This window comes from Cygnus olor, chromosome 4 (assembly GCF_009769625.2).
Source record: "Cygnus olor isolate bCygOlo1 chromosome 4, bCygOlo1.pri.v2, whole genome shotgun sequence".
Taxonomy (NCBI): Eukaryota; Metazoa; Chordata; class Aves; order Anseriformes; family Anatidae; genus Cygnus; species Cygnus olor.
This window is the reverse complement of record NC_049172.1, coordinates 63,912,910-63,940,366: the sequence shown is the minus strand read 5'-3', so window position 1 is coordinate 63,940,366 and position 27,457 is coordinate 63,912,910. Positions and strand designations below refer to the sequence as shown.

General features: G+C 37.1%; 1 protein-coding gene across 1 annotated transcript in view; it reads right to left on the bottom strand.

The window, feature by feature from the left end:
- Positions 1 to 27,457, bottom strand: part of SLC2A9 (solute carrier family 2 member 9) — a 101,216-nt gene that overhangs the window by 67,794 nt on the left and 5,965 nt on the right. The window contains exons 3-5 of the mRNA XM_040556448.1: positions 21,480 to 21,640; positions 14,450 to 14,574; positions 13,023 to 13,168 (exon numbers count right to left, since the gene is read on the bottom strand). Of these exons, the coding sequence (XP_040412382.1) occupies positions 13,023 to 13,168; positions 14,450 to 14,574; positions 21,480 to 21,640 (432 nt within the window). The remainder of the gene's footprint in view (positions 1 to 13,022; positions 13,169 to 14,449; positions 14,575 to 21,479; positions 21,641 to 27,457) is intronic.

Here is a 27,457-nt window from a genome sequence, read left to right as displayed (position 1 = left end):
ATCTATTTACAAAAGACAGCTAAATAGTAGAGCAAGTTTGACATCCACAGACTCATTCAAAGTTTGATATAATAAAGTGCAAAGCTGTAGAAACACATGGTGGGAAAAAAAAGAGATAAAACATGACACAGGTTTATCAATTAGACAAGATTAACTTATATCAGAATACAGTAAAGCAAATGTTATTGTCAGAAAATTACTAATTAAAATGAAGAAAATTGAACATATTGTAAGAATTAAAAGTGGAAAAGAAACTGGCATGGGGAAAATATCGATGGTTACTGCTGACAGGTGGACTAGTGGACTATATGGACTTCAATGACCTATTTAAGCTCTGGTTACATTTAAAATTTTTGTTGATTAGAAAGATTTTATTGATAAAATTTGAAGACATTTTCCACACAGGAAAGGCTAAGAATATACATATACATATAAAAATTAAAAAAGATGTTGTCAGAGTCATACAACAGAGGTGGGAAGAAGTACCGTACACATGGATACTCATTTTTGGAAAAAAATGATGAGGCCAATTAAGTCTGCTAGACAAGATGTGCAATAAGAGCAAAAAGACTGAGTTAGGAAATACATGACTGCCACAGGCTCTACTCTTTGTGTATATATATATACATATATTTATATATATATATATATTTATATATATAATTTTTTGAAAACATACCTTTAAAAGCATAACAGCCATGCCACCTCATAGAGATATTTGGGGCTCATTTAGCTTACTGCTTGAAACTTTCAGATTAAATTAAAGCAATATGTTTACAATAGAAGCATAAATAGACACTATCCCTTTTTCTCACTCAATGCACAGCATAAATATGATTGGTCCATGAGCAGGTATTCAACGTCCATTTACCAGTCACTATCTGCAACTCTTCTAAATATTTATTCAAGAATTAATTCCTTTGGGAGTGGGAAATGGGTTATGGTGGGTTTACAAAAACAGTTAACACTCTAGCAACAATAATGATTTTTTGCATAATACTTTTCTTATGAAAAATGACACATTTTCCCCATTTTGTATGTGCGGAACAGCACCTAATACAAGATGGAATCATCTGCTTTTTCTTGTTCCTAAAAGAAGTGGGAGCATTTTCATAACTTTATTTTGGCAAAATATAATCACACACACAAAGAATTACATCTACTGTAATTTCTAGATGCCCTGAAGCATCTTGCCTCACCTCCTGCTGCAGCCTCAGAATGATGCAGGTCTCTTGGGTTTTGTATGTCACATCTGCCAGTCCCATGTGGACATCTAAAGTATGGCAGGGCATCAAAATGATACTGTATGCTTATGTTCAAGCAATTGAATCTTATCCTCTTTAATAGAGACTTGGTATGAAAACTTCATATTATACCACAAATATTCTGTCATACAGAAAAATCACATCCCTGCTCTGAACAGGCTGAGTAGACTTGCATGTGCAAAGCTGAAAAGCCTGCACAAGTCCTGCATTTCTTTGTTCATCTATTATTGTCCCACAGAAAATACTCCTGATGGTAAAGGACAACCTTACTGGCTTGGGGCCAAGGACTGAAAAAGCATCAAGGTGGAACTAATTTCTTAGCATTAAAATTGTCTTTTCTTCTGCAAGTCAAGGGTATGATGAACATGAGGCAGTTAAGACCAGCTACTTGTGTAATTTGCAAGACAACTGCCTTCCTCTTACTTTCCTGGTGCCGCTCCAAACTTGTCTCTACAGCCTCCTCTGCCTGCAGAGGTAGCTAACCTCATCAATCAACGCTTGCATCCCTGCTGGATACAACCCGTAACCCCCATCTGTCATAACAAGTTTTAATGACAGAGTTATGAATTGCTTACTTTCTTGTTTAAAACATAGGTAGCCCAAACAGTACATATCTTTCCCCTCAATTCTGCACCCATGTGGATGTTTATTTTTATGTCACTACTATAGATATAGCTCTGACCATACTACTACTCAAGTCTCAGCATCTTCCCAGGTATTATACACTACAGAAAGTTACCAGACTTAAGGCTGTACAATCCTAATCTAAAATTCACAGTAGTCAGCGGGAGGTCTTTGTTACAGATTGAATCACCTTTGGATCAGCCTTGAAAGTGGTTGATGTCCAATTTCTGTGACCTTCTGTTCATTAAATTGCTTGTTAGACCATGTTGTACATACATATTGAGACAGAGAATTAAAGTGTTAAGAGTTACCATAATGCTTATTGGTCCAACTTTTTAATGGAGTCAACAATAGCTAGCTTTTTTTCTATTTTTTTTTACCTAACACTTAAATGGCATAATTGCTGCGTACTTTGTTTATTCATTTCTGAAAAATAGCAATGGGAAATAGCAAGCTTTCAGATGGGATTATTTTCAGCAGTGAGCATAACTTGAGCATATTTAGAAAGAAACATAAAAAATATGTTGAAGCTACACAAAATTTCTGACAGACTTCATTGCAGAAAAGCATGTGGGATCAGGTTAACTTTCATAAATAATACAGTATGAAATAGTAAATTAAAGTAATTGAAGAGGATAACATTCAGTTGTTTGAACATACTGTATGTATTATTTTGATGCCCTAGTATACTTTAGATATCTGCATAGGACTGGCAGATGTGACACACAAAACCAAGAGACCTACATCATTCTGGGGCTGTGGCAGGAGGTGAGGCAAGATGCTTCAGGGCATCTAGAAATTACAGTATATGTCATTCTTTGTGTGCTTGTGTGATCATATTTTGCCAAACTAAAGTTATAAATGTTAGACTAAGGTATATCAAAGTTAAGAAAAATATTTAAATAATTTAAAACAAACAAACAAACAAGCAGCAATTGCTGTTTTAAGATCAATTGAAACAGCTGAACATTTCATCTTGACACATTTTTAAAGGCAACAATCTGGTTTAGATTTAAAAAAAAAAATCTCATTTTAATTTGACATTTACTTTAAATTAAAAAAAAAACAACTCAAAGGTGCAATACCGATCCAGTATATATCTGCTGATTTTATTTGTTGTCAATGGTTTCAAAAGCAAACTAAGAAATGCAAGTCTACAAAATACTACACAACACTAATGACTGCATGCTACCCTATGATGCTTGACCAATTTACCGCAGTATTAATATCCAATTTGTAAAGGACAAATTTACATATTAGGACATGAATTTGCAGTAATGGGTGATTTTATAAAGGACAATGGGAATTATAACTGAAATTTTAATCATCCAGAACCTTCAAAAAGGTTTAAGTGGTCATTATCTTCCCAGACCGTGAAGCACACTGGGAAGGAAGCCACAGGTCAAATCATTTCAGATTTATTCCTTAATAACAGATTTGTAAATATTATCAGATATTCAGGCACTAAGAAGACATCATCTAAATCTTTGTCTACACCTTCTCATAAACTAATGAAGTAGAGTCCAACTAATACCAGATAAGATGAGGTTCGTGGACACATATTGCTTTTTAATAAGTCAACCACAATAGGTAGAAAAAGGTTATTGTTTGTTTGGTGTTTTGGTTTTTTTTTTGTTGTTTGTTTGTTTGTTTTTTGGTTCTAAGTCTGACAAAAGCAAAAAGTCAAACCTTAAATATAAGTGGAAAACAATTACTCTGTGTTTAGTTCAACGTGCTAACTATGTTTTTGTGGATCAAGAGAAAGCTGTCTGACAAACTATGAATAACTGCTCTCAACTTTCATTGTATTTTGAAATCTTTCTTAACTTCAGACCTGTTGAAGGCCTTCTTTCCATTAAGGCTTGTCCACTGTTTTTTCATCTGATCTAGTTAAACAGAATACATCTACGTATAAACCTGATCATCTGAAGTGTTAGGTGGGCACTGTTTCAACTGTCTATGAGAAAATCCTCAAAGATGAGAAACTGTCATCCAAATGTTAGATGCGCTGGCATTGTCTGCTGTTCAGCAATAAGTCTAAAAATAAATAAATACATATATTTATAGTTTTTTCTTCTATAACCACACTTAGACCCACATTCAGACAAATCCTCTCCTGCAGGACGTTCCCCTTTCCAATGCAAAATTGGAACTTTTGGATATTACACAATGCCAATCAGCCACGTGTTATTCCTAAAACTGCAGGAATTTAAGCTTCACAGCACAACTTTAATGGAATGAAACTCATTTGCATTTACAAGGACTCACAGCTGTTTTCCCATGCATTACTTAATGAGTTCTGTACAGAAAAAGAACAAATAAATACCTTTGTGTCTGTCTGGGGGAACCAATAAAATGTTGATTTATGATCCCTAGTAAATACATAATCTCAGCTGGTCCACAGTAGATATAAGCAAAATACCTCACTTAATGTCTCCATTATAAATATACCAACAATACCCACCACATCGTACCAACAGGGCTGGTGTAACAGAACAGACCTTCTCATCCCATGGTTATTATTGATCTTGTATTGAAAATTGTCCTGTGAATATGCAATAGCCCAAAGGGCCCTGGCAGCATTTCTGTATCCTTGTCAGCGTGACCAAGGCCATGCATCTCTAGCCTGGTGGCTGCACAGCAAATTCCCTTCAACTATTGGGTAAGGTGACCTCCAAGCCCCTGTTCAGCAACTCACAGCTTGCAGTTAAGTGCAAATATTTTGATACATGACATAGAAAGTGCTTCAGCAATAGGTAACTCAGTGTCTTATGTGTTACTCTGAAAAGATAAAAGAAATTTCCCATTTCTTAAAAGAACAGACCAAGAGAATACTTTAAAAAGGATTGTCATCTTAAAAATCACTATCTCAAGTAACTCTTAATTGGCCTGTCTGGTACCAGTTTACAGAAGTGCAGACAGATTTACATTAAAGATACACAAATCAATCCAGGCTCAGAAAAGCACCTGCTGAAATCTGTGATTATCTAAATAAGCACTGAAAGGCTTTTTTTTTTTTCTTCTTCCCTTAAGATTGTATTTAGAAATTTGTATCTTTGTACAGCTGCTTTCGTGAGCTACACTTAGCAGCTACCATACTCTTATGGAATTGAGCAGCCATTTACAAGTACCAATATGTCTGCTGTATCCTTAAGATACACTTTAAAATACTCTTCTAGGGAATGCTCTAGCCTTTAGGTCAGAGTTTTGCATTTTGCTAGAAGAATACGAAGAGGCTTTGCTTCTCTGCTTCTAAGAAACTCTGTGCAAGCTCGGCTGTTCAGAGGAATGATAGGGACCAGGGTAGACTGGACTGACCTTTTGTAAGTCTGTCTCAATGGCATAGCATCTACAGAGGAACTTGAAAATTCCTCCTCAATATTTAATGAAGCTTACTCCAAACTTAGGCAACTCCTAATCAAAAAAATTGGGGGACCAGCACTGATGAACCTAGTTCCTAGTTTATTTTCCCTCTAGAATCACAGAATGGTTTGGGTTCGAAGGGACCTTAAAGATCGTCTAGTTCCAACCCTCCGGCCATGGACACAGACACCTTCCACTAGACCAGGTTGCTCAAAGCCCCATCCAACCTGGCCTTGAACACCTACAGGGATAGGGCATCCACAGCTTTTCTGGGCAAAAGATAAATATCTTTAGCCATAGTCACTGTCATTTTCCCCTTGAACCATAAATGTATGGAACAAAAGAGGTCACAGAAAAATATGAGGAGGACTGATTGATTTTTATTTTGTCTTATAATGCTAGTGTGTAAGATTAATTTGAAGAGCATCTCAGGCAGACCATTTTGTCATTGTTGTCCATCTACAGGCTCTGGGTCCCCAGAGCAATTCTGAGTTGCTTTTTCTCAGTTGTAATATACAGACAGTTTTTAAGGAGTCCTTGAATGTCAGTCAAGAGTTTTAAGATGAAGGATCAGTTAAAAAGAAAAAGAAAAACAAGAAAAAAAAAAAACACTAAAAATGAAGCTTTGACAAGTGAAGTCAAAGCTTAGTTTTCAGAACAGACTTCAACTAAACAGTCTGTAAAACTGCCTATTTCATCACTGTCTATTTTAGTGCAAGTGAAGGAATACTTTTGAAAGAACTTAGTAAAGCATTGCGAAAGATTACTATATAAACTTTCCTAAGTACAAAAAAATCTATCACTTCAAATATGCCATTTTCAAGAGTCTTTGTAAAGAAAATTATAGTTTGACAAGGAATCTGTAGAAGTTCTTAGAGTTTAATTAAAAAAAAAAAAAACACCATACCATTTGAATGATACCAGATACCATTTGAATCATACCAGAACTAATTTGAAAGGGGCTCATCACAGTTATCTTTTCTTACTAGCCTTACTAGAATAAAGTACAACTACAGTATAGATTAAGTTCATTAGTCCTTTACCAAATTTAGTTCTTTTTGCCATACAAATTGATATTTACATCAACAACATTTTTTTTTTCTGCTAGAACAAAGTAACAAGCTGTGGGAGGATTTTGCCTAGTATCATTGTATGTTACAGGCTTATTTCCAATTCCTTTTGTATAAACAGGTAATTGCTAGACAGCTATGCATTAAAGCTGTTCAAATTCCTCAAAAAGTGGAATATAAACTGTAATTCATGTTGTTCAATGACAAAGACAACATCTAACTAATAAAGAGTTAGTAAATTGTAGCAATAGCAAATTCTGAATGTATTTAGAAGGGGCAGAGGAAAATCTAGAAAAATGCAGTGTATCACTTCAAGATGTATTCAGAAGAGAAATTCTGGGTCTTCTCTCAGGTATTTTTTTTCATTCTTTTAAATCTGTTTACCCCACGTGGGGTTACCCATAAGAGCCATCAAATTGTAAACAAGTCTTTTCTCTTCAGGAAACCCTTCCTGCCTTTGATCACTGCTGCTCTGTCCTGTACCTGTACCTTGTATTGTTCTTGTTAAAATGGGGTGACTAAAACTACCTGTATCATTGAAGAGATGGACACATCAGGAATTTTACCATACTATCAGCAGTTTTTCCATTTGCTTTATTTTTATTTTGTTGCCTGGATAGACCTACAGGAGCGATAGGTATTGTTCAGGAAGTGTTGCCCTAATAGGCCTTTGGAGATAGCACAGCAAGGCTTCCAGGATGACATGCTACTCACCATGAAACTGTGCAATATAGCTAGACTAGTATGACATAAAAAGACTTGAAGTATATAATATAGGACTCCTGAAGTAAACAAAATCTATTTTTCCATTGGCCTACCCATGGCAGACAGATATTCTGGTCTGAACAGCAGTCACAGCCAGGCAGCCACTAGGGGAAGTTGCTGGAAAAACAACTATACCTTAGGAAAACATTACACACTACAGGAAATATGGCTCTGAAAGGCAAAGTCTGAGGAAAAGATGGCAACATGCAACAGTTCCAGTTTGACCTGTCCTGAATACACACACACTGAAACATTTTTGCCCTTTCTCATATCTGTACAAAATTGAAAAAAGATACTGAGGTTCAATGCATAAAAAATATGAATTGAGTAACTACAGCAAATATATTCATAAACTATATCCTCTGTCATTAAAGGAAAGACTAAAGCCCACCTTCATTAAACAAGCTGAAGCAATAGACAAAAATCAACTTTGTGGTCTACAACATTTAAAATATGTTAACACGCTAAGAAAAACCTTTGGAGTGGGACACAAGCTTACATGCAGGAAGAAACAGATGAGTTACAGAGAGATACCATTTGAGAATACCCAGAATACACCGGAATTAAGGCCATGGAATATTCCCCTGAGATCGTAACGGTAAATTTGAACTTTCAGAACTGAAGTTGACAATGCACTGGCAAAAGATCTGTAGGGAACAATCCATCAGAAAAATGCTCTGGCTTATTTAGTCGCAGAATCACATAAAGAAAGAGAAAGTGGAAACACCCGAAGGGCAGTGTTTTTAAAAAGTGACAGGTCTGAAATACTTTATCATAAATATCTGTTTTCTCCTTCAGTCAAATATGCAGAAAGCTGCACATGCTATAGAACCTAAAATGCCCCAAATTAAATAATCTTGTAGCGAGCAGCAGTAATTCAGTGCCCACCTTATGGCAGATAACATGATTCAGTTCCTGAGGGACAGAACCAAGTTGTCATCTACAGTTGCCAGGGCTTCCTGAAGAATAAATGGCTGTGGACTAGAGAAGGCTAGAACAAGATACTAGCAAATGAAAACAAACATACTATTCTCAGAAGTCAGGATTGTGAAAAGAAGCAGGTCACCAGCATATAAAGTAGCTGTGCTCTGTATTCTGATCACCAGCCAGCTTTAACATAGCATAATTCCCGAGCCTCAACAGAAACATAGTAGATACGGATTCCCATAGGTTAGAATGTGTCAGAATCAGAACCTTTAATGAAAGGAGTTGCTGGGATTTTGGTGAATGAGAGGGAATTAAGATAGGGGAAAGAATATCAAAGCACAGCAGCAGAGGACCAGTGTCATGATTGCAGCTTTTCTCCTTTGGAATAATCACTCTTAGTAAACATTGCACACTAAAGGAACACATTCTTCAGACGCAGTACTCTAAAATTAGTACCTTTGGAGACAAATAGAATAAAAGCCTATATATTCAGAAACCAAAAGAATGCCTGTATTCAAGGTTTAGAATCATTATTATATTTCTTGCATCTGTTCTTTTATACTATAATTTAAAAATTGGATGTAGTAGTGTTTAGCAAGTTCTTGTCAATATGGTATGACGTGGAAAAAAAATGTATTTCTAGAATATTTCAACCAAAACTTTTCCAGAAGAATCAGGAAATAAGGAGTATTTTGATTCAAAAAAAAAAAAAAAAAAGTGTAATTTCATCTCATCTGAGTTATCTCTGTAGCTGTTTGCTTGGGTTTAAATTTAAAACCAGAATTGGTAATTGGTATAGAGGAAGGCACCTAGGATAAGAAGGAGATTACAGAGACTGTTTTACTAGAAGATATGATCTAACCTGAAACAAACCTTAAGGATATAAAACTATTAGAGAGTGTGCAAAGGAGGGCTACAAAGACGGTGAAGGGTCCAGAGGGGAAGACATATGAGGAGTGGCTGAGGTCCCTTGGTTTGTTCAGCCCAGAGCAGGCCGAGGAGAGGCCTCATGGCGGCCTGCAGCTCCCTCACGAGGGGAGCGGAGGGGCAGGCGCTGAGCTCTGCTCTCTGGGGACAGAGACAGGACCTGAGGGAACAGCATGGAGCTGGGACAGGGGAGGGTCAGGCTGGGTGTTAAGGAAAGGTTCTGCACCCAGAGGGTGGTCGGGTACTGGGACAGACTCCCCAGGGCAGTGGTCATGGCACTGAGCCTGCCGCAGCTCAAGAAGTGTTTGGACAACTCTGTCAGACACATGGTCTGATTTTGGGGTGGTCCTGCACAGAGCCAGGAGCTGGACTTGTTGATCCTTGTGGGTCCCTTCCAACTCAGGATATTCTATGATTCTATGAACACAAAAATCACAAGTAATGTGACGAGGATAAAGTAAGCACACTTCAGTAGGTGGGGAAAAAGAGTGACCAAAAGACAAAAAGAACAATGAGAATAAATTGACAGAATTGGCCATAAAAAGATAAAAGAATTAAATAAGATTCTCGACCATCAACATTTCCAGTAGAAAGATTGGGAAGGCTGTAGTGATAGGAAATAAGCAACCACCTTTAAGACAAACATTGACAATTTTTCTGAAGGAGAAATTATAACATAATTAGTCTAGGAAGTATGGAACTGGACTCTGTGATACAGGGGAGCACTTGCTCTCCTACTCTCACTTCAGTGCTTCACATATTTTCTGCATGAGCTCTGAAACTGTCAGGTTTGCATTCATGCAGTGCAGTAACATAGCCAAAGAACTGAAACCTGATCATTGCCCCCCAGCACCAAATCATGCCTCCTGCTTCACCTGTGTGAGGCTTTATAAATAAAAAACTACTAAAAATCACTTTGGGGCTGCTTAACCTATTTGACACAAAAAGAAGCACGTTCTGAATTGCCTCAAGTAATACTCAGAGCTTCAGAGCTATTTTTATCACATTTCCACATTTAAAGGAACACTGTTGCATTCGATAACTGAGGAAGTTACCAAACAGGTTGTTAATAAAGGCTTGTAAGGCTATGCCCCAAAGTCTATGTAAATGCTTTCCTTTTCTGTAGAAAGACTTCTACAGAACCACTGAAGGCAACAACCTCATATAATCCAGATAAATGCACCAAGCTCCAATTTAAAAGTTAAATTTTATGCTCAAGCTACTTCATCCAGAAGTCTGTTCCAAACATCACTGCTGAATTTCAGCATGCAATTATTCACAGAGCATTTATAAACAGTTCTTCTTGTAGCAATACTGTCCTTCAGATTAAGCAACTCTTCCCTCTCTAATTCTTCCTTCTGCATTAACAAGGTGCAGTCAAATCTTCTCCCTTCCCTCTATTTCCTCAGCCAAGCAAGCAACGTTCTTGTCATCTCCTCTTATAAGAAGCCATGCTTGCAGCTCTCCCCATGTCCCTTCCTGTTCCAAACAGTCTCTTCCAGCAAGATACCCAACTAGGTCTTTGTTCCTCCTTTCTTCAAAAGCATCACAGCTTAAATACTATGATTAATAACCTTTCAATTTGTTTAAGTTACAAGTCATACATACATGACAGACCTCAGGAGAAATTTTTTATGAAACCATGACAGAAGACAAATATTTATAACATTTCTATTATTCACATTACCATTACCTACAACCAACTCTGATAGAAACAAGCAACTAGCCAAAGAGCAATGAAAAATATTCCTTGTGAGGTTTTAAGCCATGATAATTAAAATTTGGTCATTGCTAGACAGACTTAACAAGGGTGTTTTTTACAGATACTAGTGCACGCAGTGGCACAGAATGCTGATCACCGGTGACAAGCTCCCACAGATTGGAGTTTTCCATTCAAATGTAGAATTATATCACAGAATGTCATATTACAGCCTTGGCCTAAGTTATAATGGAAACCACCCCAGAATTCTGAGGAAAGCAAGTGTTTGCTTTACAGTTACAAGTGAAATCATTGAGAAGATACTGTGAATGTGAAGCTATCTCTGAAATAGGGTGGCTGTGGATCTGGAATACCGTCCTCACTTCAAATGCATCAAAACTTTCTCCAACAGAAGAAAAAGGAGAACAAAATAAGTATTCCGGGAATAATTTGATAAGCTTTCACATCATTACAGAAGCCACAACATTAATCAGTGAGAAGATGACATCTAGAAGGTAGTTGGCAAATGTCTTGAATGTACTTTCAAACATGATCAAACACAGTGACAGAAATTTAAGCAAGATGTTTGCTGGGAAGGGGAGGAGGAGAGTCTTGCAAGAACCAAAGAACTCAGAAAGAGGACACCATGTTTGGTTCTTTCCAAGCTATGGAAAAAAATCCTGGCTTGACCGAAACCAAAAGAAATTTTGATAAAGCCTTCAAAAAGGGCTAAGACTGCACGAGGGAATAACATTTCAAACAGCCTGAGCTTTTCCCTCAGTGCTAAATGTTATTAATGCATTAGAAGGAAAATACACCCACATACCCAACTGGAAAAATCAGGCCAACTCCAATAATTTCATTGGAACTATGCTAATTTACACCAGCCAAAACTGTGCTCCTTTTACATACTGATGTTACTCATCTTGAAAATGAATAATTCCACAAATAAAGTATATTTCTTCTTATATAAACTAATGGTTAACTTTAATGGTGTAATATTAACTAACTAACAACATATTAAAGCAGTTTGTAGAAGCAGAATTGCAATCTGCATGATTTGGGAGTGACAAAAATTAAGACAGCAGGAAGGGGAGAACAGAAACAAAAAGAGCAAGAGTGATATGAAACCAAGGAATAAGTATATCCTTTTCAAAATAACCCAGAGACCTGGCAGGAAAATGTGAATTTTCACATGACACCTCACCTTTAAAAGCATGTGCATGTTTAGAAAAAAAAAAAAAAAATCTACTGCTTAAGAGCTGACATATATTCTAAGCAGTTGAATCAGCTCCTTGACATTTAATACACTCTTTTGTAGTGCACTAGCTTTCAAAGCAAGAGAAAGGACATTGCAGAAGCCATGCAATGAACTGAAAGTCATTTTAAGTTTTTACCTAAGATCTGCTGCCTTTAAAGGGGAGGGAGGGAAGTAATCTGTTCTTCAACCGAAGGGTAAGTTGAATCAAACCATTTGTCTTCAGCAGAGCTTAACAAGATCATAGAATCATAGAATGTTAGATAAGTAAGCCCAAGGATAAAAAGATAGAATAGGAGAGCTGGTCATACAAAAATAAAAGTGTCAGGGAGGATGCTATCATGTATTTACATGGAGTTGAATTTAGATGGACATGGGAGGACAAGCTCTCCTCACTTTTCAGCTGTTTACTACTTTTGCTGACTGTCAGAAGGGATTCCTAGTTCAGGTTTCACTGCAAGAGGATTGCTGCAGACACTTCCTCTGCACTGCCTTGAAGACTCATCTCTGGTTGAAAAGTACTTCCAAGTGCTAGCCTGAATAAACCTCGACTTCATTTATTCAGAGTAATGACGACATCCAGTGGCCACCAAGTTAATCTCAGCCTATGGGAGCAAGATAGCCTCCTGTATCAAAACAGATAGTGGCTTTACATAAAGGTATATACTAACTCTGCTCTTGCACCTGCTAGTTCATGAGTGCATGACAAGAAGCACTAGAATTATTGGGCAAGAGTCAGCTTCTTGTTCAAATTCAAAACAAGGCTTTTTCTGTTCTATCTCACTTTGAAAAATTATAAATAAAATACATGAAAACTCCTAAGCATTTCCACGGTAATCAAAGAAACAGGACAACAGCATGAATAAATGTATATAAAGAAAGGGGATGGGACGGGAAAACATGCATATGCACACACAATCCGCTCAAGCTGTCAAAACTGCTTGCCACATCTACCAAACTCACACACACTTAAATGATATGGAAGAAACCATTTTTAAGTGTTTCAAAACAAAAAGGTAATGGTTCTGTTTCCCATTTTCATAAGGAACTCTGTCAAAATACCAAAATACAGCTCTTTAAACATGCTTGTGTTCTTTCACAGAAAATGTCTGTTGCATACTTACTTTCCCAAATATCTCTGGAAGCCCCAAAACTTGCCCAGTGAAAACACCAACACAGATGAAAATTGCTGTGACCTGACCCAATGAACCACGGATTTCCTTAGGAGATATTTCACTCAAATACATGGGAAGGGCACTCAGAGAAATGCCTACAAAAGAAAGGTGGAAAAAACAAACAAACAAACAAAAACATAAACTAAGTCATAACACCTTTTCCGTACACCAAGTACAAAATGAACATCTATTGAAAGGAGTCTGAGTACTAATCTGCTCATAAGAGAGGCATAAAAATTTGCAAATAACAGAATTACATTCACGGATAATATGAATTATCTTTTCTGCATGCCTAATTATTTTTGCACTATTTAGCAGCCATGGGATTGATTATCTCTGTTACACATCTACAGTGATGTGTGTTGGCTGCTATTTGAAGAGAAGCAGCAAAGGTTACTGAGAGATGAGAATCACCAAGAGAATAGATTTTTTTTGTTTTTAATTTGTTCACCCCAAAGGAAACAAAATGAAGTTTGCACTGGTTCAGGTAAGGAAGAAAAAACAACATATCAGACACGTAGATCAGACAGTGCCAAATGAAACATTTTCACTGTAAAAAGTATTAGCAGATGTTCCTCCAAATACAGGCTTACAACTGCAGTGAACTTTTGACAGCAGACATAAAATAAGGGCAAGAATGCTGCTCAAAACCAGGAGAAAACAAGTGCATGACCCTGGTTAGCAGACTGACCATACTGACAAAGCTCCAAACATTTGATCATCTGCTGGTGGTCTGAGACAAAAATTGGCAGCTAGCACCAAAATTCCCCATAAACTGCATATTGCAAGTGAAATACACATCTACTTTCAAAGAACTTTTGTTTTGTTTTGTTTTGTTTTTTAGTTTGTACTTATAGACAAGATAGCCAAAGTTTGCCAGAAATGCTCAGTGTTGCAAAAGCCAAAACACTTTCCATTGCTTAAGTTCATGTAATTACACAGAGAGGATAATACCATCTTATTTCATCAAGTCTGTCTCCATATCAGGTTAGTACTTCTAACCATTTAGAAAGCTGTAAAGCTGCTGAGAACTTCACTGCCAGGTGCAAGACTACTCTGGTGCACAGGTCCTTCCATGATTTACTTTTAAATTGGGAAGACAACATTGCTAGGAGTGAATGATGATGTTCCAAACGTCCTGTTTAATCCTACCACTATTAACATCGGATCCAACAACTTCCAAACACACAGGAACGAGAAGCTTTAATGAATAGACTACATCCTCCTAATCAATGAAATGATTTTCATTGCATATTCTATGGGAGCTGATAAAGCAAAGGGGAAAGAATTAGGATTGACACCAGCAGCTGGGGGAGAGGAGAAATGTTATGTGTAAGGCATGCATTACAGATACATACAGCGTGATAATAGCTTACCTGCATCGACACCCATTATAATGCGGCCCAGTATGAGCATTTCAAACGATCCCGCCAGCAAAGAGAGCGACATCAGCAATGCAGCCGTCACTGCAAATACATTATTGAGCAGCAGTGTACACTTCCTAAAAGGAGAAGATACTTTATGTAGGTACCAGCATCATAACAGATAAATCTCGTCATATTCCAAGCACACTAAGCTATTACTCTTAAATATTCATAAATAAACCCCAAAAGTGACTAACAAATTGTGCCTTGTACATGTTGTATAGAGTTCCAAAGCATAACACAATGCTACACTTAAATGGATACAGTTCCAAATCTATACCACAGCTTTAAAATAAAAAATATCATAGTCAACAAAAGAGCTGTACTTTGAAGGCATGGCAATTAGCCACCCTACACATCTTAAGAACCCAAGAGCCGTGCCTGAAACTCTATATGAATAGAAACAAACATATTCTGAGTAAATGAATGTATGTAGGAACCAGCAAATGTACTTCAAACAGCAATAAGCTGACGTAACTATAGGCATTTTTATTCTACATATTGTTTTTGCCATTTTGAGAACTTCCAAGCACTGACATTATTTATGTCATTATAATCCATCCATAATATCCATAAGCCCATGACATTAAATACATACATGGAAGAAAATTACTGCTTGCAATTTTTAGAAAACACACTTGGGGGAGGAGGAAGGGGGAACACAGCAATAAAAATCAACCTCTTTCCAAAAGTGTTAAAATTAACCAAAATATTGATTTACATCTTCAACTTTTTCCAATTTTTGAATTATTTCTTTGTATAACAAATTGATTTTTTTCAAAGCTCTTCTTTATGAAAAATGATTACTTTGTTAAAAAAAAAAGACATGAAAATATATTTTTTAAATTTCAAAACATCTCCATTTCTCATTCACATTATGCCAACAGCAGTATATCTTACAGTTTTCATCTTACAGAAACTTCTGCTCAAATTTGAGTACTCATTAATTCAACAGTGACTCATAAGTCTCATAACTTCTGCAGAAGGAAATACTTTATAAAAGAAATAATATGTCACAGGCCTTTGCCAGTCAGATTCAAGCACAGTCATTCTCTTTCTCTGAACCGATGGGAGTAGCCTGTGTAAAGATATAAGATCAATAGCTCTGCTGCGTCTTCCATTGAAAGATTAAATAGAAAACCCACCCAAAGCTCAGAAAATCACTGCTACCTTATACACATCCTGTTGTCTCCCCACAAGTGGCTTTTTGCTAAATTACAGCCTGTAGGTGAACGGCTGGAGAAGCCATTAACTTCAGGTTCAGCCCTACAAGTGACTGAAAAACTTCTTGTAATTCCCAGACAGAATCACAGCCACGGCTTGCGATAACTAATGAAGATGTGTTGGCCTCTCTACACTACATCACAATGAAATAGCTGCTTTGCGTTGCTTGTGATATAACAGAGGACAAAACACAATTGTTTTCACAATAACGTGGCAAGAAAATGATCTAACCCTATATTTTCCATCTATGAGTCACCTCACTCAGCTATATGTGGTAAAGCAACAGAGCTTTGTATTTACCAGGTTTTGCAGTCACTTAATTAAGAACAGTTTTGATTTTGCTTTTGAATTACAACTCAATACTGAAGCGTCAAGCTCCATTCAAACAACACATGAAGGAAACAACTGATTTGATAACAAAATGTACCTGGAGAAAAACATCACTGATGATGTCAATTATGAGAAATCCATTAACTTTGACGGTAAATTATGTAGGCTGACAACACACAAATTTTATTAAAGAACTGAAGTGGTATTAAATTTTTAAGTATTTTCAATGGATTTTCACCTTCTCTATGTTGCCACTTCCATGTAAAATAACAGGAATGACCAGAAAGGCTGTCTACATTTTTTTTTTTTTTCCAAAATGAGTAACAAACCAACACAGTGGTCCATGTTCCACATTCTTCTTGAGTTCAACACATAGCCACCAAATGGAAATATCCCAGCCATTGAAAAAATGATCCAACTAGTTACAAAAATTAATATATTTTTAATAGTAAGTATATTAAATATTTGCTTTAATTACTTTTCCAACTTTCCTTTTTTTTTTTTTTAATTAAAAAACTGCTTGAACACTGTTTGAATGAGATTGTTTGAGACCAGACAAGGAAAGAGATACAGCACATTTAAAGTACATGTTTGTATAACATAGCTGTCAAGAGAAGAGTGCTGATTTTGCTATTTGAAACAGGCTTTTCAAATGGATATAATTTAAGAGGGCTAAAGATAATAAATAATGCCAAAAAATGGAAACAAGTCATGTCAAACAAGTGTTATACATTTATCTGGAGTTGTTACAAAGGAGAGGAGAGGAGAGGAGAGGAGAGGAGAGGAGAGGAGAGGAGAGGAGAGGAGAGGAGAGGAGAGGAGAGGAGAGGAGAGGAAACCTGAAAAATGTAACCTCCTTTTAGAAAAGGTTGGCCAAAAACCACTTATTCTATGAAGCATGCTGGAGCATAGGAAAAAAGCAAGGATGGGCAGAGGGAAGCTGCTATGCACTGACTCTGACCCCTTGCACCACCTGGCCCCTCACCAAAGAGACTCAGTGTAACCTGTGGTGAGCAAGGGTAAGTAGAGGAGTCTGGAGTAGGAGGAAAAGTGTTTCAATATTCACCTTCTTTCTTTCCTAATACCTGATCAGTAATTAAATGTTTATGCTAACTGGCAATAATTTAAGTTAAATTCCCCAAGTTGAGTCTGTTTCAACTGTGACAGTAATTTGTAAGCGATTTCTCTTTCTTATTTTTTTGACCCATGAGTTTTCTCGCTCCTGTTCCTCCTGTTTCTCTCTGACACCCTGTCCTGCTTGTGGGATGGGGAGTAATGAGCAGCTGGGTGGGGTGCTCAGCTGTCAACTGGGACCAGTCCAGCACATCTATGAACAGAAATAACCACTTCTCATAAATAACCACTTCTCAAGAAAAAAAAAAAAAAAAAAAAAACACAACAAAACAAACAAACAAAACAAAAAAACACAGCAAAACCCTCCAGACTCCATATGCTGCCTTGCTTTACTTCCAATCAGGTCATGTTGTATTCAGAATTGCTACAATCATAAATTAGCAATGCTTTCCTGGTCACATAGGCCAGAACTGTATTACCCTAGACACAGGGCATAGGAAAAAGAAAAATGAAAAGAAAAAAAACTTGTATATACTGCTTGTATAACTCCAATACAAACGATATAATGATAACACACTTCACAGGGTATTGTAGCAGACAATTTCCCTTGGGAAACTCCAACCAATATCGTCATATAACTGCTTACCACACTTACAGAGTGTAAGCATACAAACTTCAAAACTAACCCACCAGAAGAAAAGTCACATACTGGTGCATTGGTCAGTCTAATCATTTTTCACAAATTGATTGACCAAGCAATTGTCAAATGGCACAAGAAACCCACTGAAACATAAATATCCTACCTAGCTCTCACATAGCACATTTCATTTCAATCTTGCTGAAGGTTATAGAGCACAGCAGTAACCCTATTTTTGTAAATAGGTAAACAGGCAAATCGAGAGTGAAGTCAACTCAACCTAATGCTAACTTGCAAAACAGTGTCAGAGCTAGGAAAGGGAACCTGGACTCAAGTGTGAGTCCACACCCCCACATACTGCACTTACAGGCATGCAGACAGTCACAGTTTTGTGTTAAGAGCCCTGTGTTGTCTCAGTTGAGAGCAAAAGGAAATATGATTGGGGGTGGGGGGCTTAATTATATTTCTATTAATCATATAGTTCATGGCAAACTGCCTCTGCTGCAGCTATTAAACTAAAAATCCTAGACTAGAGTTCATTTAAATGAGAAGATCTTTTTTCCTTCTTCTGCTCAAATTCAGAATTTTCTCTAGCCCAGAGAAATAAAGCATTTATGCATTCCAAAAGGAAGATGCAATCAAAAAACTTTTGATTGTTTGAGCACAGAGCATTTTTTCACAAGCAGCTATATCCTAAGACAAACAATAAGCACGGCAACTTATTACCAAAAATTGGTTGTCTCTTAAAGTTGGCTATTTGTTCTGATGCAGGACTGTAATTTCTACTTCTATGCTCAGTTGGAAATAGTTGTAAGAGATGAGCAATTTGCTCAGTAGAAATCACAGTTTCTATAAGCATCCCAGTTGAGCTGGACAATTTACGCATCAACTTGACACAGACAGAGCTAAGCTTTAAATAATTTTCCCCTTTTTATTGATATTTTTTTAAAAAATAAATATTTTTTTCTTTTTTTCTTCTTTTTTTTTTTTACAGATATTTTTGGTATTGAAAACACTTGAGTATCTCCTCCTTGGAACTGTTCTATTTTTATTTATTTATATTTTTTTTTGCAAAATCACATCTATCTTGCGATTTCAAAGTTGTCGTTTGCTCTCATGATAATGGATAGTTCCACAAAGGCCAGAACAGAATCCTACCGACTACATGACCTCCGCAGCTGCAATAATTTCAGTTTTAATTAGGGATTTGAATTAATAATCTGTTTGTATAAAACTCTCAACTAGGAGAATGATAGAATTTTTAAGTTTCCTCAAAAAATTATCATTGCCTCAAAATATAATAAAGACTCAGTACAATAAAGACTCTAGAAGCTCACCTTAGGAAGCAAATATGATACCTTATACAAAAAGTATAGTAAGGAAGCTAGGTGTTTAAATAATGAACTGTCAAGTCCAGTAACAGAACAAATACTGATCACTATTTTAACTACAGCAGATAACCTGAGAATAAAAGAAATGGTAGCATTACTAAGATAATCCAGATAAATTCCTTTAATTGCTTCAGACTCAAAACAATTCACTGGGCTAGAGGTAAGGCCTTACACATCTTTTGCAAATTCCTCCCCAGCAGTGGCTTAAGCAATTCACTGAGTATATCTCTCAGGATGTTTAGGATGTGCAACAGCAGCTACTCTTCATTAGAAGACAAGAATTTAAATTATAAAGTGTCAAAACCACATCTGAACATGGGACTTCTACTTACGTGGATGAAGGACCTCTTTGATAATTTTGCCCTGAACCTCTCTTGAAATAAGTAGTGCCTAGCAATCTGGTAATCTGAAAATTATGTTATTAATCTTACAGCAATATGAATCAAGAGTGCTCTTTTTAAAGTCACACATTATTTCCAACTAATGTTTTTGATCCCCATTAGTACACTATTCTGTGTCAGTATAAATGGAGCACAGCTTCATCATATGCACAGCTGTCTAACTTACAGTTAAATTTAACAGCATATTTCATTGTTCTGTCAACATTTCATAATGTCCTCTTCAGTTACTGTAGCGATATGTCAGTCTGGTTTCCCAGACCAGACAAACACACTGCAACATGAACAGCAAAACCAAGAACAACATATTATGAGCAGCTTTTATCCAGTGTCTCTGAGAGATGTAATTCCTTCCAATTTCTAATCAAGTACTCTTATACCATATCTATGAGAAAGCTGTTTTCATGGTTTGACAGGGATAAACGTAATAAACAGGGACAGAGCCTCCAAGCTTTAAAGCTCTGCCCTGGAAATACAATCTGTTCCCATCAAAGTGGTATTCTTACAACTGACATCATCCACCACTTTAACTTTCACACAAAACCATTCTACTCTCCACCAAAAATCAGTCTTCTATGAACTTGTTCTTTTACTACATTTTTAATAAAAAAGAGAAGACTTAGTGACAATTCCAGGAATTAAACAGTCTGACTCAGGGAGAGTTTCATATATTCAATAAGTATGTAAAAGCCAAATTGATGAATAGAAAAAAGAAATTGCAAACCTAAAAAAAAAAAAATTGACTATGAAAAACATTATGAATTAAAAATCAAATGGTGAATTGATGGAATAGAATAAATTAATAAAAATTGGATAATAGATTTACAAGGTAGAGAGCAGTGACTTGCAGTAAGTGCAAAATGGAAGAATGTGAAACTATTTTTTGAGGTGTAAAATGGGATGTGGAAGAGTTGGGATAAAATATAGTGACAATTAAGAAAAAAAATCTAAGCAGAGGAGTTGAGAGAGATGACTAACAGGCTTGGGAGAGCGCAATGTAAAGTACATGATTGAAATAGTCAAATGTAGAATACAAAAAAGTGAAAACAATGGAGAGGGCTGCTTATGTTTGAGACTCTATGATGACCTTCTTTGGTGATTTAATCAAGCAGAGATTATCAAATGATATAAAATTTATAATTAAGGAAAAGCCAAATGAAGAGTTAATATGCATCTTATAGTGTCTTTTTATCCAGCCCCTTCCAAATACAGGGAAATTAAAAATCACTTTTAAAACTCTTTGGAAGAAGGTATGAAACTGAAATTTGACAGAAGTATCTAGTTGCTACCTACTGTGAAAATGCGGACAAACCAGTAAAAACATTTCTAAAATACTGGTATTTGTTATAGTCAAGATTTGGTCAAATACTGCATTGCATAGAACAGGGAAGGTGACAACAAGCATGTGGAAAAATAAACATGAACTTCACCCTAGTCTATTTCTTCAAACCATATTTTAAGTTGACAATAAGGATAAAAAAAAAAAAGACTAGATTTTTATTACTGCAAGATAACAAATCTGGTTGAGAAGCAAATGAGGCAAATTGATAGTTTTATTTGTGTAGGGTAAGATACCCAGCAAACTTGCGGAACAAGAAGCTGCCAACCCTTTCCGAAATCCTTCCTTTTATATGGTATTTTCCTTTTGCACTCTTGTCTATTCAACTTCCTTGACATCTGAACCCCCGGTCAGTTCAGAGCAGATGGTTTCTATGATTCAAATAATGCACAGTAAGGCCAGAGAAAGGGTATTAATTTTACTCTTTGAAATTCACAATTCTCAGGTATAAGCTTTCATAATTTGAAGATGTTTTAATTTGCATTCTGGTAAAGGCGAAAAGAGTTATAAAAAAATAAAATACAAGTAAAGTTTTCTATAGAAGTTAGGTTGGCAACTTCTTTAGAAACCAGGTTTCCAATGTACTTACCTTCCGAAGAACTTCACAATTGGGGTAACAATAATGGCACCTACAAGGCCACCAATGGCAAAAATAGATACAGTTATAGACCAGAGGAGAGTCAGGGTGCTTTTGTCCACTGAGAAGCCATATCTTCTTTCCCAAGTTTCATTGTAAAACTTCTTGATGTACTGAAAGAAAATACATAACAATAATACATGTAAAAATTACTCTTTAAGAACCCTATTTACAGAAATTGAATAAACAGTAGCTTGTTTGCAAGGACCACCTTTGCATTTCTACCTCCCTCCTCTAAAAAAAGGGTACTCGACTCTAGATGTAACTGTACTACAGACTAACTGAACCAGTCAAAGCATACAAGGACAAGCCAGTTAAAACAAGGTGGAAACACCAGTAGACATGAACATTAAAGAAGAAACTTCATAAAAGAGAAACTTCTTCAAAGAAAGGATGTTACAGTTTAGGTTGCCAGTACAACATGAACAACAGTTTGTGTTAGCCTTACTGGGATAAGGGCTCGGGCGCATAATCACACTACCCACACATAGCATGATGTTGCACATCAGCTGAGCTCTGCTGGCTGCTCATGTACATACCCTTAACCTCAGGCAAACAAGGTATCACATCACATCCTAGCATAACATTTTTTGGACAAGATAAACAAAACTGCACTCTAGCACACATCATGACTTAAAAAAAAATGCTTAAATGCTAACTACTTAAATGCTAACTACTGCTGGTGAATCAACAAGTAATTGTACTGCTTTTTCATGGATCTGTAATCCATGTAATTGGGGAGGGGGGAAATCAAGGAAGGAAGGAAGGAAGGAAGGAAGGAAGGAAAAGAGCCACATCTTGACAGATTTGCATGTGGAGTAGGACGAATTAAATTAAGACTATCCACGCATTTCTACACATGTACCACAATGAAGGTAGTTTTCCCATTTACTGAGCCTTTTTTTTTGCCTTGCTGCCATTGTGCTTCTTTCAGAAATCTGTGCAAGCACACATACGTGGAAAATACTCTAGGTGTTAAGCTACCACAGAGAATCACGGTCTTTCATGGAGGATTTCAAAATCTGTTGTATGCTTGTTCAAACATACAGAAGATTAAGTCATTCACAGGTAACATCTCTAAGGGTATCAGACAGTTTTGGGTAGTGAAGCAGTGGGTCCAGTGTGCCCACCTCAGGCTCACTACCCATGATGAATGGTCTGCCCAAAAGCCATCCTCCTGGGGCTGCCAAATGGCCAAAAGTCAGCAGATCTCCACCTCTGGCATTAGGACCTTGTCCCAGGCCATACTCCAAACCCAGAACTACAGTGACAGGGAGAGAAATATAGATAATAAGACAGACATTTGGCTCAGCTGAGTAGGTAGCTATACAGTATTTATAAGCAGCTGGGAAAACAAACCTTCTGACTTACGCAACAAATTCTAAATCCCCACTGAGTATAACACATGAAATCTGCTCTCTGTCTTCACACCAAAAAGATATTTGTCTGTTATATTGCATGAAAGTCACATTAAAATTAAGTTATAAAATAAAACCAGGAATGGAGACCAGTTATGAAGCAATTTATCTCCTGGAATTTGTACTACTTTGGTGGTCTGTTCTGATTCATATTTAGCTTATGAAACTCCCTGGAAATTTTTTAACGATACTTTAGAAGCTATATAAGTAGGAATCCTTTTGGTGAAAGTCTGCACTGTGCTCACCATGAAACAACATTTATCATCTCTATTTTGTAGTTCAGTCCTAAAAGACAGAATTCAGATCTGCTCAAAATGAAGTGCATTTTACTTGTCTGTTTTTTCCAAGGGGCAGTATTGTAAAAATGAGTGATGCTATAGCAAATTCTTTTGCATAAGTTTAGGAAAAAAAAAATAGAGTGAACTGAAAAAAATGGGGTTTTATGGATTGAGATAAGAAGGGAGGCTGTGTCCACTTTTATGTCTTACTTATGATAGTGCAGCACCTGGAAGCCATACAAAATCAGGGAACTATTAAGTCAAGCAATAAAAAATAACATTTTTCTCCCAAAGAATTCACAGCCAAGACAAATAACTGTTAGAAGAGGGAGGCAAGAGCTGACAGCTGTTGGTTTGATACTAATGGGGGAAAAAAAAAGCCCATAGTATCAAAAACTAGCTTTGTTTGACACTGTTAAGAATCACAAATCACTTCTATAAATAAGTTGTAGCTTCTCCCCTTCACATTTACATAAACTGCTTTTTGAATGAAGTACAGGCTGCTGAACAAGGTAAGCAATTTCTTTTCAGTAATGAAAGATGTATCAAACATGAAATTAGACACCTATGATCCAGATATAAATCTATCTGCCAGACAAGTGGGTTCTCATAAAAAAATGAAAACCTGAGATCTGGCCTCTCCTATCTTCAGCTAAGTAGGAATAGAGAAGACAGACAGTTTTCTCCCATGGCAACTTAATTTTCTTAAAAGCCTTCAATACGAGTCCTTCCAGAATAGTTTTTGAAAGTCCAAGCATCTCTTGAATCTTTGGAGAGCTCCAACAGATGCCAGAGGCACAGTGCTGCTTCACAAAAGCCATGCCAGCTCCTCCTCCTCAAATTCTCTCCTTTCTATTATTGTTTCTGCTAGTTTGTCAGGTACAAATATCTAATTCTTAGATGTCTCTTCCAAATCTTCCCCTCAAAACTACTATTTTTTTTTTTTTTTTTCTCTTTCAAGTCATATTATCCCATTCAATTTCTCTGTTACTGAGGAAAGGTTGGACGTGGTGCTTAGGAACATGGTTTAGTGGGTGATATTGGTGGTAGGGAGATGGTTGGACCAGGTGATCTTGGAGGTCTTTTCCAACATTAATGATTCTACGATTCTACTTATAAGAAGCTAAACTGTGATATGTAGCATGTATTTCACTTTTTTTTTGTTTGTTTGTTTTTTCAGTCTTAAACAAATATTAAGATATTTTGTCAATTGGATAGAAAATTATCACTAATTTTATTCTATATCTTTACTGACATTTAAATTTCTTCAATACATCCCTTGTAAAGAAGGGTTCTGACCTGGGACCTCCACGGACTTTTCCAATCCAAAACACTAATTCAGATTTCTTTTGCTGTCCTTGTATATTCTGAAACACCCTTTCTTGTTTTGATCTGTCAGCATTACATTCTCAAGCCCTCTTTCTGGAAGCTTTTTTTCCCTTCTGAAAATACCCAGACCTCAAGACCAGCTCACAGTTTTAGTAATCAATATGCCAGAAGTTTTATTGTTATTAAACTTTATTTATAATTATATATGAGTGCTTTACTCATTTGAGCACAATTATAGTTTTCTGAAAGATGGCTTTAACAACTTCCCTTACCCTAGCGTTCAATCATGCCTAAGTTTCTTCATCTGTCTAAAATGTAGCCTTCAGATTCCCATTTTTACATAGTCTCTGTAATGTCTGCAAAGATGTCGGCTATTTAGTTTCTTTTTAGGCAAACTTCTTCATTTTTATGTCACTCCCGTTTAGAAAACAAGCAAAGACCAGTACCACTGGGGGTTTGGCACTTCAGTGAGGATGTGGTACCCCGTGGTCACTCAGACAGAATGGCCCTGCATGCTTGTGCAATACTCTCAGCCATTCTGCATCACTGCTCCCCAACAAGCTCTACAGTACCACAAAGTCTCATCTTGGCATCTTAGCCCAGTTTCCTCTCAGATTTCCTCAGGCATGTCATAGTTACTAAATTATCCTGGGGCAGCACTCAACAGGATGAGCCTACCACCACGCTCTCCCTGTTTAAGCAAGGCACTTCAAGTCTTAGGCATTCCACCCTTGCATGCATGGGCTATTTAATTAGAGGGCTTCATTTAGTTTGAAATACTACCTCTGCACATGCTAAGTATGCAAGAGAGGTGGACATATATTATACCACCTAATGTATTCCTTCTATCAAGTTTCTGGTAGGACTATTGTGTCCTGACTTTTAAAAGGAGGACAGGGATATTTTATATTTCCCATCTTATTTTATATGCCTCTATACAAACAGACATAAACAAACATAAAAAAAAAAAAGTCAAACTGGTTCTTGGTCCATTTCACAGTGAACAGAATTTCACAGTGAAATTCCAGATAAATCTGTCCCTAAATCAAGTAATAAATCCTCTCTCTAATACCAGTACTCAGATTATATTTAGATTCAGATATCTTCTTGTTTATTTGGAATTTGTATTTGATAGTAATGAAGACTAAGATAAAACATTTTTAGAACACTATTAGCATTTCTTGCTAATGCTAATGACTAAAAATAGTATGCAAATTATTTTCCCCTTGTGTTATAACTAATTTTCTCAGCACAGCTTTGTTATTTATATCGACACATGAAATAACTGCAAATATTCATGAAAAGAAAGCACAAGCTACAACATTCAAGTATAACAGACAAATGTGTTGACACGTACATCACCTTTGTCTAGATTTCCACTGCCAACAAATGGGAAGCTATTAACACATACAAGTTTGAGGTTTTGCGCATGGAAATGAAAACCTAAAGCACAAAACAAATTAGATCCAACAAATCTGAGTTCTGTGGAAAGGCTCCTTTGGGATTTCAATCAGTTGTCTGAATAATGCTAACAGCATAACTGTATATAAATTTTCTAGGTCCTAAACAAAGCCTGCAAGGAATGGTAGCTGATTGACATCAGCTACTCCGGCAGAATCAATGCCATGACCACTGCCCTGGGGAGCCTGTTCCAGTGCCCAGCTGCCCTCTCAGTGGGTGAAGACCCTTTTCCTAACACTCAGCCTGACCCTCCCCTGTCACAGCTCCATGCCATTCCCTTGGGTCCTGTTGCTGGTCACCAGAGAGAAGAAATGGGAAGAGGTTGTGGCACCAAGCCTGCCATAGTTCAAGAAGTGTTTGGACAACTCTCTCAGACACATGGTCTGATTTTGGGTGATCCTGTGTGGGGCCATGAGTTAGGCTCGGTGATCCTTGTGGGTCCCTTCCAACTCAGGATATTCTATGTTTCTAAGAGCTCAGCGCCTGCCCCTCCACTCCCCTTGTGAGGGAACTGCAGGCCGCCATGAGGCCTCCCCTCAGCCTGCTCTGCTCTGGGCTGAACAAGCCACAGGACCTCAGCCAATCCTCATACATTTTCCCCTCTAGAGTCTTCACCAGCCCAAAATTTCACACAGTATTCAAGGTGAGGCATCACTGGTGCCAAGGGGAGAGAAAGAGAGAGAGAGGCAGTATATATATGGTGATTTTTCTTGTCTCTCTAACTGTAATTAGCTTAGAGCAAGGGAAGAGAAGAAACAGTCTTTAGAGAATTAAAAATGATTTTGCTGATTTTAAATGATTAAAAATGATTTTATGTTACAAAGGCCACTCACACTTGGTGACAGTTATCCACTGGCTGTCACAGTCAGCTATATATTTTTGCAATAGTCTCACTTTCTCAGTATCAGCTCTAAAAGGAATGCAGAAACACAGCTTCCAGCAGGAAGAAGGCAAGAAAGGCATTGCTGCCAGCACAAGAGATTTCACGTCCTGCTCACAGCACAAAGCACATCATTGTTCTGAAGACCTTGCTCACAAGTGGTCCATGGAATGCATTTTAAAAATGCCACTTGGAAAAAGGCAGCTTCAACATTTAGACAATTAAAATCTTAGTCTTCCTACTGCTTAATGTTTTCACATGTTTTAATAAATTCTGATAGGTGTTCACTGAAGTCAGTGCAGACTTCTAATGCTGGGTTTCTCACATGGTCAAGCACCACGTGCAGGGGAAAGCGCACCTGTGACTGGCCATTGCACTTTCCCATAGAAAGGTGGGGGACTGAGTGGGAACTGATCTTTTCCCATCTCTGCACTAGTCAGTACAGACAACTCTGCTCTGAGCAGATCTGGTGCATTACATCTCCCCCTTGCAACAAAAAGGAAGTTGGACCAAGCATACCTTACAAGATGACTTGTGGTAAAGTTCCCAGCTGAGAACTGCAGG